This window comes from Pipra filicauda, unplaced genomic scaffold, assembly GCF_003945595.2.
Source record: "Pipra filicauda isolate LSUMZ 115617 unplaced genomic scaffold, ASM394559v2 scaffold68_size4259465_pilon, whole genome shotgun sequence".
Lineage (NCBI taxonomy): Eukaryota > Metazoa > Chordata > Aves > Passeriformes > Pipridae > Pipra > Pipra filicauda.
The window spans coordinates 2,815,053-2,830,610 of NW_024104853.1; the positions used below are offsets into that span (position 1 = coordinate 2,815,053).

Genomic DNA, 15,558 nt, shown 5'->3' on the forward strand with positions numbered 1-15,558 from the left:
ATTTCCTTTCCTGCCTTCCTGTGTGTATGTTGTTTTTGCATGTCATAATTAAAACTCCTTTAAATTCATTACATCAATTTTAAAAGGTAATTTTGTGCTTGATTTTTTTGGTCATGATTTTAATCTTCAAGTATGTTAGAACTGATGTGAGATTATGAAGTGTTTCTTGGGACATGGTAAGTATTCTTTTAACCTTAATAAATGTTAAGGATATTGTGCTGTGTTTTATGGATTATCTAAATTTCTGTTGAATTTGAGGAACCACGGATGTGCCTATGGCTGGTCAGCTCCAACCCCCTGTATTTTCAGCATTTTTTTCTGGAGAAAAGTGGGTTGCAGCTCTTCTGAAGGGTCTCAGTTGCTGTGGCTTGCAGCTTCTGACTGATAGCCAGTTAGCTATTCTAACAGCTGGTTTTTCCTGCTCTGCCCATGGCCAGAGCTGCTTGTAGCTTGGAGTCGTGCTGTAATCCAGAGAGCAGGCTCCTCCCAGAGGGTACTGATACATGAGCTTTGCTTATTTCACACCCATTGCCAGGGCTTAGATCTGTGAACTAGCCCTTGAAATCTGAGCTTAGATGAGGCTAAGCAGCATTTGGCTACATATATTCTGCTGACATAGTCAGGACTTTGTGTTTAGGTATCACATAGACAACAGGCCCTTTTTGGCCTTTGCTTGACCTTGAAAGTTAACAGGTTGAAGAGAAGAAGCTACTTCCATATTCTGTTAGGAAAAAACCCCAAAGCATATTTAGTTGGGGTCAAGATGTGCTTTTGACCCACTCTCAGAAATTGGACTATGCTGCTGTCAGACTTGCTGCTTTGTAGCTTTCTGCTACTCTGAAAGCCTCTCAGGCAAATTAGGCTTCTGGGGCTTAGTTCAGAAGTCCCAAGAGGAGATGGGGTCAGTGGAACCATCATCTTCAGGAATTGGTTCTCTGTTTATGCACATTGTTTTTTATTTTTACTTTTTTGATTTGTTCCTGTCTGTTGAGCTCACCTGTGTCCTTTGTGTCAAGTTGGTGGTTGTTGTTCATTCATGCGCTTCAGAAACAATTGACTAACCTGCTCTTTTGTAAGGCTTCTGTCCGTGTAAGGCAACTGTTGCTTGCTGTGCATGTCTCTCTGTCTTCCTGGTGCTCTGTTTGTCTGTTGGATTACCTGTGTTTGCTTATCTGAGACTTCTCTTGCAGCTGTTTCAGACACATGCAGAAAGCCAAGACAGCAGTAGTGGTGTGGACTTCTCCTCTGCTTCCTTTACAAACATCAAAGAACTTGCTCGTCGCTTTTCACTAACATTTGGTTGGGACCAAGTGAAATCTAGAGAATCTATAGCCATGATACACAAGTATGTGCCATGTAACATCACGTTGTCTGTGGTCATTGCTTTTGTTAGTTGTCTATTTTAACTGTTTTATTACTCTGTTCTTTTTTTTTCTATTTTTTTTCTTCCAATAGGGAAGGGATTGAATTTGCTTTTCAAGGAGCTACTGGAGTAGATGGAAAATGCTTGCCTCCTAACTTGGGCTTTCTGTTAATCATCAGTGAATTTTCCAACAAGCTGTTAAAGCCAGACAAAAGACTAGTGTAAGTTAAGTTCTTGTACACCATCATACACAGTCTGTGACTTGTGTATCCCTGTACACAGGACACTTGAGCTTCAGTATGGCAGAATTTGCTCAAGGGCTTTTCAGAGACCTCTGAAATCATTCTGTCCCTGAGGCTGTTTGAGAGACACTTGTTGGATTTTGTAGTAGTAGTTATTTCAGGAAGAAACAGTGCATGGATCATTATTTTGTAATGATCTAATTCCACAGCTTCAGGCCTCAATTACGTGAATTCCATGGTGTATATTTGGAATATATGTGTGACATCTTCATAATGTGGATATTTAAATTCAAGAATTTATTATTTACATGCAAATATGCCCTGATCAGTGGGCCCGTGTTTTACAGTGGTTTAAATATTTACATTTAATAAGAATGATAGCCTTATTTTGGCATCATGGGGCATTATATGTCTGAATGGAGAGATGTATGTCTCTTATTCCCTTCACCTGCCTCAGCTCCAGTCAGTTTTCAGAAGGAAGTAACATTCTTCCTTCTATTTGACCTTTAGCATTACTTCCTTTCTCAGTGCTGCTTATTTTGGATCTGGGTCTCTGCATTTCAGTATTTTATTTATAGATACTGTAAAACCCAGGTATTTCCATTTTCCTGAGAGCATATTTGAAGACCTGGGAATGTAAGATGAAACATTAAGACACATCTGCCTTTTTGAATTTCTGAGCAAATCACTCCAGTGCATGAAAAGGAAAGTTTCACTTTTGAAAGAAAGTCAGCAGAAATGGAAAAAACCCCAACTATCACATCTTGCTGAGCTCTGTGTTGCTCCTGTGTTGCTTTGTCTTAAGTTGAAGGATAACTTTCATGGGGATCATCAACCAGGTTTTATGTAACATGGGTCAAGAGCGGTAAAATGTCTACTTTCCTGTTACTTCACATAACACAATTTATTAACAATTGCCAGCTACACAGATAGTTCATTTGAAAACATTAATTCGAACCCAGAATGCAAAATGCAGAAGAAAAATAGCTAACATTTACTGATTACAAACCCTGATAAACATAAAGGGGATAATCTATGGGTATTGGTAACTTCCTTTTCTATTCCTGCATTTTTCTCAGATGAGAATCTTTGAGATCTACAACTAAAACTGGTTTTCACAGAATCCATAGGATGTCAAGGATAATCTTGTCCCAACCCTCCTGCCATGAGCAGGGACACCTTCCACTAGACCAGGTTGCTCAAAACCCTATTCAGCCTGGCCTTGAACACTTCCAGGGATGGGACTTACACAACTTCTCTGAGCAATCTGTTCCACTGCCTTACCACCCTCACAGTCAAGAATTTCATCCTAATATCTAATCTAAACCCACTCTCTTTCAGTGTAAAGCCATTAAAAGCCTTGTCCTATCTCTATGTGCTCCTGTAAAAAATCCCTCTCCAGCTCTCTTGTAGGCTCCCTTTAGGTACTGGAAGGTGTTGTAAGTTGTGCCCAAAGCCTTTTCTTCTCCAGGCTAAACAACCCCAACTCTCTCAGCCTGTTTTCATAGGGAAAGTGCTCCAGGCCCCAGATTGTACAGTTTCTGTATAACTCTGTCCATATTGTATGGATTTTAAAGAACTATCATCATCTGTGGTGACACCCATGCAATAATTAGCTTTCTGTTAATCCATACTTGAAAAACTGTCATTTCATTTACCTCTAAGGAGTAGTTTCTAATTCAACAAGTGGAAAATATTTAATTGTTGATGTGGGCAAATTTAAAGCTAAATCCTGATTTAGCTAAACTCTTTTCCTAAGACTATATTTAACCTCTTGATCAGAGGATATGCTCTAGAAGTATATTCCTGAATGTGTTACATACATTCAGGTAGGTTTATTGATTGAAAAGTTTTGTGGGAAATACAGAATCTAGCAGAGAATGCACTTGACTTCAGTTCTTACTGCTTTGGACCTTCCCACTGCTGCTGGGAACAAATGGGAAACAATAAAAATCACAAGAGGGGAAATTGCAATTTATCCACAAGTACATTCATGCTATGTTTCTAGAATAACAGTTTCTATTCTGGGAAGCCTAAAGTGCCTTGCAGGGGCTGGAGATTATATTTCCTCTTAGAAATATTTATGTTTATCTCTATCATAAATTATTGAATGGAATGTTTTAGGTCAACATGAACTTTTAGAAATAAACATCTGGTTATTTTCATTTTTCTTATTAATCATAGGATTGATGTCCAAATCTGTATGTTAACATATGTGAACGTACCTGTAACAGATGAGATACAGAATATGGGCATTTGTTAGAAAGGGCTATATTTCAACACCATCAAAGTATATGGACTTCAACCCTCTCCCCTGTAATTGCTTAGGCTGTAGCAGTAAAATACCTGACTTGTCAATTGCTCTGTACCACAAAATGCACACAAGGAATGAATTGCTGAATAGCAAGCAGCATGAAGGGCCTGATTCCTGAATCAGTAGGAGTCTTTCCATTAACATTGATAGCAGTTGGATTAGACTCTGAAACTGTAGTTACAATATGTGCTTGTTTGAAACCAACAAATTCCATTACCAGGGTTTCTTGATCCCTGGGGCCCCCCAAGGCCAGAAATTGTTTTGGAGACGGTGCTTTTACCCTGACCTCCTCTCAGCACTGGTTTTCTTGTTTTGCAAAGTGAATGAAATGTCTGATATTTTCCAGGCCACTCTCCTAATCACAAAAGGAATAATATACTGTACAGGCTGGTGTTAGAACTGTCATTTCTGGTATTTGCTAAGGTGGGGTTTGTTTTAGCGACACTAGGCTTGATTTCAGAGTGATGAACTGTAGCTGAAATGTGGTGAATATCCAGTTTCTAATCCTAAGTCAGACTTTGGCTTTCTTTTCTTATTGTTATGAAGTAGGAACGGGTCAGAAAGACTTCGTCAGAAATGTCCTGTTTTTCAAAAAGAATGTTTGAAGGAGGCCTCTTTGCTCCAGGAAAGGTGATAGCTTCACCTGGGATTCAGGAAGGCCTGAAGTCGTCTCTGGATTGAATCAGACAGAACAGGGATTTGAAACAATGTTTCCCACATCCCGCGTGTTGCCATAACTGCAGAGCTGTTAACTGCTTGTTGCAGACACTTGGAATTTTACTGAGAAGCTGAAAGAATTGGATTGTTTTTGAGATGATACTATAGAAAAGTGGTTTAACTGATTTTTTTTTTTTAATTTTGACAGAATAGGCACTCATGGTGTAAATACCCCATTTCCTGACCTCTATTGTTTCCTGTACTATTGAATCACAAGGAGCATCTCTCACCTGGGATCCCCTTTGTGATGCAGTCCATAAGGCAGAAAAGGCCAGCAGTAGGAGTGCATCCTCACAGAATTCTGCTCCATTCAAATTGCTACTGGCAGCAGCAGTTGGCAGTGCCTTTCCCTGCACAGGAAATTCTTTCTATAAGCTGATGTAATTTTGTAATTTCTGTGGATCTAATGTTGTTTCTAATGCTAAAATTTAAGCACTCCTTTAGCTTTGAAGGAATCTGTATTTTAAATAGATATTTCAGAGAAGGGGGAAGCCCTTTGTTCAACAGTTCTGTCTGCACCTTTAGAGAGTAAAGGGAAAAGCCTTTCTAGCAATACCTGCCCCAGATGTTGAAGGGAAAGATACTGAGTTTCCTTATGCTTGCTTTTGTTTTTCCCCAGGTACACTTACTTACAGAGGTACATAGCAGAACCACTGCCCTGCAGAGGAGATGGATGGCAGCCCTTGGTCTGGTACAGAAACTCTTTATTGGCAAATGAAGATGAGGAGAGCTCTGCCCTCGGCAGTTTGGGAGAGTGGCCCCCTGTGGGCACATCTAAGACATCTTCTTTTAAAAGGAAATTGTCTAATGGTATGAAAACTTCCCTGTTCTTGATCAGCTGTGTTTGCTTTGTCTGTCTGTCAAAATTGCTGTACTTGCTATTTCGCTTTGCTTTACCAAATTTGCATTTGCTAAAATGCACTTCATGCTTTGCATTAGCAGTACAGTACCACAGTGAGTTGGATGTTGGGACTTTACAGTTCAAACTGGGTTTTTTGTCTCCAGCTTTGTTGATGTTAAAGGCCCCTTCATCACTCAATAGCAGTAAGGTTGGGCTGAAAACTCTGAGTGAGCAGAATTCAAGATTATCTGAATTCTGCTCTGTACTGAGATCTGGCATTTGTCTGTGCCACTGAGACTTTGTTGATGGCTTTTAATTGTTAAGGGCATTGTTGCTTTAGGCCTTGTAGGTAATTGAGACAGGAGAGGCATTTCCAGAAGTTGATTCAGATCTTCAGCCCAGATGAACTTCAGCCAAATCATCTTCTAGGGTTTTGCTCTCTGTTGAATTTCTAGGGAGCCTGTAAGATTATATTCCTGCTTTTAAGAGTTATAGTTTGGTGGGCTGCATCCAAACTTTAGCAGCATTCATGGACTTCCAATCTGTAATTAAATATTCACTGCATGGATATGACGGGACTTAGTTAAAATGTAATAAAGCCAATATGAAAACAATTGCTAATAACAATGCTAAGTGCTATGGACATGTGCAGTCATATGTGGGGGAAAGGAAATTTTTCCAGTGTCCCTTAGTTTCTTTCTCATCCTTTCTTGTAAATTTTCTTCTTGGTGGCTTGCCTTCAGAGAGCTTGTCCCCTTGTGTCCCCAAAGGTCCTCTTTTCCTGAGGGTTATATAGACTCAGCAGTACAGATAGCGGTTACGGACCAGGGCCAAGTTCATAAATCTAGATTGCAAAAATGACCAGTGGGCAAATTAAATGGATTTTCTTTTAAGTGGCTTTTAGCTGTCTCCTTCAATAAATGAATGCTTTGCTCCAGATCTCCTTTTGAGCTTGGCCCCATTGTTTCACTGCTGTGGGGAACACGCTGGAAATGTCCATCTCAAGACCTCTGAGGGTGATGCTGAAGAGCAGTTCTGTTTGCTGTCTGTTCCAGGGTCTTTGCCTGAAACCAGCCAGACTGAAGTAGCAAGCAAAGCCCCAGAACAGCAGTGCACTTCCCAGCTTCCCTCCGCAGCAGGAAAAAACAGAAAGAGGCTGAAATCTCGAGAGATGTGCTTGCAGGAACGTTTGCCGTTCCTTTGTCCAGGAGGGCTACGCAGAAGATACTGGTGAGAGTTTTATGTCTTACAAGCTCCTTCACTTGTCCTGGTATTGACAGTTGGGGTCTATCTATCCACCTCTGCTTCTGTTTTTTTATAATACTTATGGGCAAAGGATGTGTGCTACTCCTGTCTTTCTTATGGGCACTGTCCCGAGGACATGTTTCCTTAGTCCAATATCTACATTTGCTGCTTTAGCCTGCCACTGTCACAGGGCTTCCATGCCTTCTTGGACTAATATCGAGTGTACAGAGAAAAAGACAAGGAAGGAGGAAAGTCCCCTGTGCCTCTTCTCTTGTCCCGATTAGAGGGGCTGTGGTGTTGGTTACTCCCTGGCTGTTTGCTGCAGCCAGATGATAAGTGTTTTCTGCATCTCTGGAAATGAAAGAGGATTCTTGTCTCTGCAGATTTGCTATTAACTATTGCATAACTGGTGGCTTCCTTTTAGAGAAGTGTCTGTCTGTGTGCAGCAGGCACACATGCCTAAGTGAAACCCCATGGAACTTGGATATGAGAAGTGTTGCAGAAATAGGGAGTCTGGAGTCTACTTCTGAGCTCTGTAAAGCAATCAAAGAGCTCAGTTGCAATAGTTCCCTTTCATACAGGTAATTTATTGAGGTGTTAGGTGCCATTTCCTATATTGGTAGGTTAAAAGGGGAGATATAAATCTCAGAAAGATGCATACTTTTCCAGGTTTTCAGGGACACTTTTTAGATGGACCTGGTGAATACAAGTAAAATAGAACAAAAATTTATTTAACATGAAGGTAGCCCCTGTTTAAATCAAGTTTTTTTTTTCTGAAATGCTTTACTGGAAATTCCTTAGAGCATAACCTGTTTCATACCTGGGAAATTCTGGGCCAGTAACTTTAGGCTACCTTACATGGATATCAGCAGCAGAAGTATCTGCCTTAAATGCACTTGTGCAACGTACAGCCTCTGTTACGAGCTTTCTCAAGACTTAGCTTTTTTTTGGTTTATCTTTTTTGTTTTCAGCAAAGATGAGATTAAGACAGAAGATGTCTCAGAGGACGGTCAAGCAGGAGGCACAGCGGAAGATGTTGATGTTGATGTTGTTGGTGCAGATCAGGTAATTCTGGCTCAGGTTTTCCACTTGTAGTTGAGGTGGTGAATGTGAGGTCAGAGACTCCTGAGTAACCATCTAGCAGCAAAGGGGGCTGCTCTTATGTGGTCCCTTTCAGGATGAGAAAAGGGGGATTCCACTCTTCCCTTTCCAGCTGTAGCTGTAGTTTCCTCCTTCACCTTGATCTGCATTTTAAGGCAATTCTTGTAGCATCTAGACATCCTTAGGTACACTGAACGCCAGCTAGGATGCGTTAAGAGGAGAATCCCATTTCCTTTTTTGCCATACTGTGAAGCTTCCCGATTAAGAGACATTTGCTGCAGTTGCTTCGTGTTACCAACACATTGCAGAGATGGCACTGCTGCGTGGCCTGCAGGGAATATTTGCTTCAGAAATCGTGTTTGCATTGTGCTCTTTGGATTGAAAGACTCAGAATGTGTCTGATCACTGGTCAGCCCTGGGCTCTCGCTGGAGCGTCCCATGTTTCTTGCCCTTTTCCAGTCAAGGCTGTTGGGCAGATTAAATTGTCCCCAAAGCAGCTGGGGATTTGAAGGGAAGCATGAGAACATTGTGGGCTTGGAGTGGCAGCCAGTGTAGCCGGGGGGTTGTCTTGTAGGCACTGATTGCCTTTGGGATCAAAGTTTGGCAGAGCTGCAGCTGTCTGCCTGGATCTCAGCTCAGCCTGGAATGGATACTTGCAGCAGAGAAAGACTTTAAGGCCTTTGAGGCAGTGGAGTGCAAGGACTCAAATAGGACATTGTACAGCAGGGTCTTGCAGAGTGACTGTACAGAAAGGGGTGCAGTGGGGAAGACAGGCCATGAGTTTTCCTGTGCTGCAGCTACGCACAGCCCTTCTGTCCTCTAAAGGTTTACTGTGTCAGCCACTGCAGGAGCCTGAGTGGTTCCTTCAGGTTTTTCTCCTGTATTTTGCCCTGCTCTCTGCACTTCAGAATGCCACTAACTCAGTGTTTGGCAGATAGTTTTTTTGCAGTGAGTAAGGCAACCCCTTGATTTCCAGTGGCTCTGGTTATCTGGGATCTAACAGCCACATTCAGACTTTGCATGATTTTTGACTTTTTAAATGAGTTTTTCCTGTAAAGTTGATCAAAGGGTTCCTTTTCATATGAGTGGTGGGCTTTTTTCTTTTGTTTTGTTTTTAAAGAGGACTAGAAGGAAAAAAGGGACTTCTACCTTTTCTTCAAGTCATATGTGTGTTAAAATGTAGATTGTTTGGACCACGTACTTGGAGCAGCTCCTACTGAAGATAGATAATAGAAGAATTTAAATCCATGGAGCAAGATTGAAGCCATATATAAAATGCAGTACTTATCCAGTGTGTGGCCTTTCCCTGTAGTGCCTTTTCTGGGCTCCTTGGGGTATAGAAATGCTTATTTCCTTTTGTGGAGGCTAAATATAGTTCTTTCCAAGAGCTGGCTCTATGGCCAAGCTGGCGGATGGTTAGATGCTACAATGTTATTCAGATTCCTTATGTGCTCTTACATGATGTCTTCTTTATAGTACAAGACTGATTTCTCTTTTCTTATGGTATAGGACAGTTAAGACACTGAGAGGATGAACAGAAGCGAAGAACACACTATGTTTTTTTCTGCAAATTGTTTAACTTGAAAATGTGCTTGTGAGGGCATCCACTGAGACAGCAGGAGACACGTATCAAGGTGAATCTCTGCCTGTGGGCATCCACTCAGAACCAGTTCGTAGCACTGCGGTTGATTTCTCCCTGTTGCTGGTTGTGGGCGTTACTCATGTGGCTGCTGCACTTCCAAGGCTGTGGGTGTTAGGAGCGTCGTTACTCAATCGCATCCTGGTCCTTGATGCTGCCTTGGAAAAATTACCAACTGAAGGACTGGAATCAGGGTATAGACAAATTTTGAATCAAAGACTCTGTGAACTAGGTGAGACAAGTTTGTTCGAATCAGGGCAGGGGCAGAGTTCCGCTGGATGTGTTCTTTACCATTTGAGGTAACCAAGGTGGATATCTACTTGTTTCCTCTTACCTGATGCTGGGGAGAAAGGAGCCTGGCCCAGTTGTGAACACTGTGACCTGCTGGGTGACGGCAAGTGCCATTTCCTGCCTGTAAAATGGAAAACCTGGATCAAATCATCTGAAAGTATTTCTAAATTCCATTGCTTAGAGAGATGTGGTTAGTGGTCTGTGGGCATCAGGACATGTTCCCAGGAGACTTGCATCAAGGCTTCTAAGTAACAAAGAAAGAAACAGCAGACCAGCTGACTGAGTACTTTCCTCTGGAAGAAATCCCTTGTACACAGCGATCATGTGGTATTTACTTGGAAAATGTAAAGCCTGGAAAGACAATGTAAATAGACTGTAAATAATTACGAGTAGGGTTTTTTCATTAAGAGTTTGCAAATGATCTTCACTCAAGACTGTTCAGAGGCAGTAGACGGGGGAGTGGTGGGTGCTTTCACTGACACTTTGGCGCTGCTCCATGGAATTGTATATTGCAGTAATGCTATCAGCTTTTTTATATATATATATATATATATATATATTTTGGATTGTAACTGTGTAAAATAAACTACAGAACTACTGCTATCCATTAGTACTGAATGTGCAAGTGATACTCCCACACTATGTCTGGAGGAAAGAAGAGCAGCAATGCCTGCTGGCCTTCCTGTTTGTTCTGTTATTCAACAGGCTGAGAAGGGAGTTCCTATAAACATGGAAGTGAAAGCCATGACTGTCTCCCAGGTAGTGGGTACTCTGAATTGGCAACAGTAAACCCATGTTTCCTTTTGTGTAGTTGGGGGTGCAGTGGGCTAATGCAAGGGGTGAGGTAGCACTCCTAAGATAATGCAGTTCTTAGTTGCCCTGTGACTTGGTCAGTAACTCCCCATACCTGGACCATGGTAGTGATGTTTCCCTAATCCATCTAGATTTGTGGATTTAGGCCTAAGCATGCACCAGGCAGGCAGAATACAGCTTCACTAAGAAAACAGTTATCCCTGGGATCACATCAAGCATACAGCTGCTTTAATTCTTGTATGGGAATTACCCTACTGGGGAAAGGTACAGTAATCGTTATAGTTCATGTAAGAAAAGGCACTTCCACAGTAACAGCATAATTTGCTCTTCTTAGGAGAGAAGGGAGTTGGTTATCACAAGTATAATAGAGAGTAGGATTTAACAGGCACTTCATTAAACACAAAGTGTCAGCAACAGCTACAGGCTCTGCAGGAGAGATCGACCTTGCACCATAGCTCTGTGTAACAGAGAAATGTCACTGTGTGCTGAGAAAGCCCGTGGCTGTTCATTGTCCATTTACAAACCCCATTTTTAGGAAGGGTTTCAGGTAGGAAAAAGCAGCAGGCCACCACCTCTTGCACTGCAACAGATGTTCAGGATCATGTAGAAAAGGTGGTTGCTCATCCTTTCCCACAGCACCTTAGGGAACAGAGCTTAACATAAATGCTCTGTGTATCTTTACTGTTTAAAAGCTCCAAACCATGGGCAAAAGGTATCCAACTAACAGTGGAGAAATTTGACATTAGTGAGTCTCTATTAAAATTGGAATAATCAACCCCAATTATCTTTTTTTTTAAGAATCCTTTGAATGGTATTAAAATGACTTGAGTTTTCCTCAGTAAGGTTCCCCAACGCTTTGGCAATAGGTTTCATTACTTAAGATACACAGGTGTGTAGGTCTGTACAGGAGATGGTGTGGTGAGTCGAGCAGAACAGATTTCTCTGCACCACTCCCAGCTGCTCAGCAATACTCTCTTTTGGATGAAGAAAAACCTGCTAGAGGCTGATTGCTCTGAATATGCAGTTTGTGGTCATTATCAACCCAGACTGCATACCTGTGTAACCCATCCTATTGTGAGTTGTTCCTTAGTAGTAAGACATTACTGTGTGCAGTATGTAACAATTAGAAGTGTTACATTACATGTAGGAAAATCTTTATTTGAAAATACAAACATGTTTTTTAAACATTTTAAAGATCTACACTGCAACCAAAAAAATAACTTACATCTTTTTGTACATTTTCTTCCCCCAACAAAATCTGTTTAACATTTAAGAGTGAGGCAACAATTTCATGCTGCTGTGACACTGATGAATTCACGGAATGTGTCAATAGCAAACAAGCGAAGGGGGGGGGACAGACAAAAGCATTGAATGCCCACAACAAATTAGTGCACATCACTTATCAAGTAACATTTATACAAAGGATTTTTTAAAAAAATTGGTTCCTTCTACATGAATTAACACACCCATTTTGGATCAAGTATGAACACTAAAACAGACTTCATTGTAATAAGCTTTTTATGATTAACATCAATGAAAAGACTGAAGTTTAAAAGGGCAAGCAAAATTAAATTTGGGGCAAACAAGGACTACACAGAAGAAAAGCAACTTGTCTTGGGCATTTGCTTTCCTTGTATACTAATATGGTCAGCCTGTCAAACAAAACTCTGCTTGTAAATGAGCACTGAATTGTGCACTCATTGTCATGTCTCTTCCTTGCCAAGGCATAAAACCACTAGGGCTGTCTATGAGTGTAAGCGCATTGCAGGCCAGGTATAAATTGTCTCCTTACCTCCCATACCAGGACAGAAATACCTGTTCACAGGCAGGACAGAGATGGTCAGTGCACCACACGTCAACTTTGAGAGAATTATACAGTTCTCTAAAAACCAGTAGATTACTTTTCTCTAAAGTCAAATATTGTTATTCTTCCAAAAAGGAATTATGCAACATCTGTAAATAAATATTTTAATCTATTTTAAAAACTATAAACTATTGAATAAATACAAAAATTTTCATCATACCATACAAATACGCTTCTTTTACTTAGAAGGTAGTGTAGTGATTAAATATTTTTAGCACAAAACTAAGCTGACTTCCAGGAAACAACCCCCACTGAAACGTATTGGTGTGTAGCAGACCTGCTGCAGACTGTCCTTCTTTTCTGCAAGTGTTGACCATAAGTAACCTCTACTCAAAATCTTCTTCATAGTCATATTCATCCAAGTCTACATCAGCCAGATGGGAAGGCATTTCAAAAAATGGTCTTTTCTCCATTTGATACTTTAGGACATTGGCCTTCTGATGGTCTACAGGATTCAGTTCTGCTTCATACCTAGCGGCAGACACAAAAAAGAAATTGAAAGTCTATCTATGCCAGGGAGCACCTAAAAGTTGGAACACTAACAAGGCATCTGCGAGAAGAACATATTTTCCAATATTATATATTTACAGTAAAGAAACATGTAAGCAGAAGCAGCACTAGGGTTCTGTAATAATTACATCAATTTAAGCTGCATCATATGCAGAACTTCCCTGTGCCATACCACAGCTTTACTGAGGGGATTCAAAGCACACACTGCTCTGTGGACTATGCATAGGTTAGAAATAAGACTAAGTATTTGCCAAAAACCCCTCAAGTGTCAAGAAAGCTGAAATGAGGCTCAATTATGAAGAACAAACTACAGCAGTTGATATGACAAAAGAGACAGAATATGGAATTGAGAATCTTATTAAAATTTGTGTGAGTGCTGGGAAGCAATAGCAGCCATGTTTTTAAGCAGATGCTGGAAAGCAAAAGACAACTGTTTAATCAGAAACTACTGATAACCACCTGCTGGTGATGCAAATGCAAAGATGGATAACTAACTCAAGTCAGTGAATGATATTTTAAAAAGATTAGCTTCAACACTTTTTATGTGGGATCAATCTGTAATTCATATCCTTTAAAAAAATAAGTCTGTGGAGATTTATAGTGTCAGATTAAAGAACTGACCATTTCTTGGGCTAGGGTGACTCAGGTTCATGCGTGTCTTCCCAAGCACTACTGAATCTCATCTTGACACCTGATCATTTCCCTCTACTTAACACGACTATGCAGAGAATGACCTTTAGATACTGCGGTATGTGTTATTTAAACATAGTTTATAAAGCCATTATGTGCTGATTAGGAAAAGTGTTATTTCAGAGAAAGACATAGGGCAAAGAAGAGCTAAATACTAAGAATCCACTATGAACACTAAAATAGAGCAGCACCTTGGGTTCCTCCCATAAGTTCACCGCTAATTTAAACAGAAAACAAAAGCCATCTGAAGGTTTACTTCACCAAGTAACACATTTAAAAACTAGGGTTTGGAAAAAGAGATGCATATTCTACCATAACAACAGTTTTGGCTCACACACCTGTACTTGACAGTCTCCTACACCGTTAATGGCATATTTTTGAGAAGGGTTTGTTTTTTCTTTTAGAGAGGATTCATACCAACCCTTGTGCTACACTCTTACCCGTCATTCCATTGGTCACTTGCTGCCTCTTCTGCTACCAAGATATCGTACTCCTCAGCAGCATACTTCTCCCAGTCAGAGACCTCTGGACTTTCACCTTCACCATCCTAAACAATCACATTGCAAGTTATACAAAAAAGTATTAACTGCTAAGCACATAGCTATAAAGACTTTTAAAGCTTCATACTCACCCGCAACATAGAAAACTGATCCTTCTGTTCATGGTCAAGGTATTTTTCGATGTTGAAAAAAGTATCAAAGAACACATTTGTCAACTTACATCGCTTTAAATCATGCAGGGTAATTTTTCCTGTAAAAAATATTATGACATAATTAAAGATAAAATAATTAGAGCTAAAATTACCTTTCTCCAAAGAGGAGGAATGTTATTCAGAAGCTAAGTCATCATTACTCAATCATCATTGCTCGAGAACATTTGTTACTGCTGCTCAATGCAATGGGAGAGAAGTGAATAGATGAAATACACATCTAGAGATGTGTCCTTCAAAGTGGACAGAACTTTTAAATGTTTCAGGTTTGTTCCTTGCTTTGGCTATCATCACACTGTCCTTTGGTATGTTGGAGTGAGATGCAGTCTACCTCACTTACCTATTAAAAGTCATTTAAGGTAACTGTTTAAGCTTCCTCAAGAGATAGAAGTCTCCAGTGAGCTAGCAATTCCTTCCCAAGGAGTGCCTGGGTAGCAGGTAGGAATCTCCTATGGCAGTGGCCCTTTTCCTTTCCTGACTTGAACAGACAAATGTATGACACAGACGACAGTGTGTGACTATGCTTCCTACAGATGAATTTTTCATAGAGACAAGGTTGCCACACTTGTCCAGCCTGATCAATATTTACTGCTTGAGAGGAAAGCTAAATGCTCAGAGGTGTTTTGTTTGATTTTTATAGAGTGATACTTTAAAGACTCAAATCAATGGATCTGTTAAACATTAGAAATATTTGTCATGTTGCTCAGAAATGTTACCCTATTTCAAAGCTGAATATTAAGCTTCTGCAGAAAGGCTGAAAAATATGAAATATACAGGGGAAGACAGATGACTATCCTTAAAACTCCCCTTTATTGATTCACCTGGAATACAGACAATTTTCCATTGTCAATCAAATAGGAACTAACTGAAGATGTTATAGAAGAGTTCAATAAAAGCCAGACTTGGAACAATATTTTCTGAGCATACTGTCCCAGCTTCTAACAAAGTATAACTCAAGGACATCACAGGGAAGCAAAAGCCAAATCCCATTTGGAAATGGTTGCCACACTTGCATCTGTTGTGAAGTGCCTCAGTATATTCTGGCTTAGAGCTGGTGCTCCAGAACGACACAAATCCCCCATGGCACCTGTGCAGTATCTGTCAGACCCACACAGATGTCTCATGCATTGGGCCATCTCAAGTGGCAGCAACTCTTCACAACCAAGCAAATGATTTGAGTCCTAGTTATATAAGCTCCCAATTTAAGTTAGACTCCTAT

General features: G+C 40.5%; 2 protein-coding genes across 7 annotated transcripts in view; one reads left to right on the forward strand and one right to left on the reverse strand.

The window, feature by feature from the left end:
- Positions 1-10,363, forward strand: part of LOC113990715 (cohesin subunit SA-2-like) — a 58,632-nt gene extending 48,269 nt beyond the window's left edge. For all 4 annotated transcript variants that reach the window (XM_039388818.1, XM_027726381.2, XM_027726380.2 and 1 more), the window contains 6 exons: positions 1,191-1,345; positions 1,456-1,584; positions 5,256-5,446; positions 6,533-6,707; positions 7,694-7,787; positions 9,333-10,363. In XM_039388818.1, the coding sequence (XP_039244752.1) occupies positions 1,191-1,345; positions 1,456-1,584; positions 5,256-5,446; positions 6,533-6,707; positions 7,694-7,787; positions 9,333-9,341 (753 nt within the window). In that variant the 3' untranslated portion in view covers positions 9,342-10,363. The remainder of the gene's footprint in view (positions 1-1,190; positions 1,346-1,455; positions 1,585-5,255; positions 5,447-6,532; positions 6,708-7,693; positions 7,788-9,332) is intronic.
- Positions 10,364-12,520: 2,157 nt separating this feature from the next.
- Positions 12,521-15,558, reverse strand: part of PPP2R3B (protein phosphatase 2 regulatory subunit B''beta) — a 47,128-nt gene continuing 44,090 nt past the window's right edge. For all 3 annotated transcript variants that reach the window (XM_027726383.2, XM_027726384.2, XM_027726385.2), the window contains 3 exons: positions 14,262-14,380; positions 14,071-14,177; positions 12,521-12,901 (listed from right to left, as the gene is read on the reverse strand). In XM_027726383.2, the coding sequence (XP_027582184.1) occupies positions 12,757-12,901; positions 14,071-14,177; positions 14,262-14,380 (371 nt within the window). In that variant the 3' untranslated portion in view covers positions 12,521-12,756. The remainder of the gene's footprint in view (positions 12,902-14,070; positions 14,178-14,261; positions 14,381-15,558) is intronic.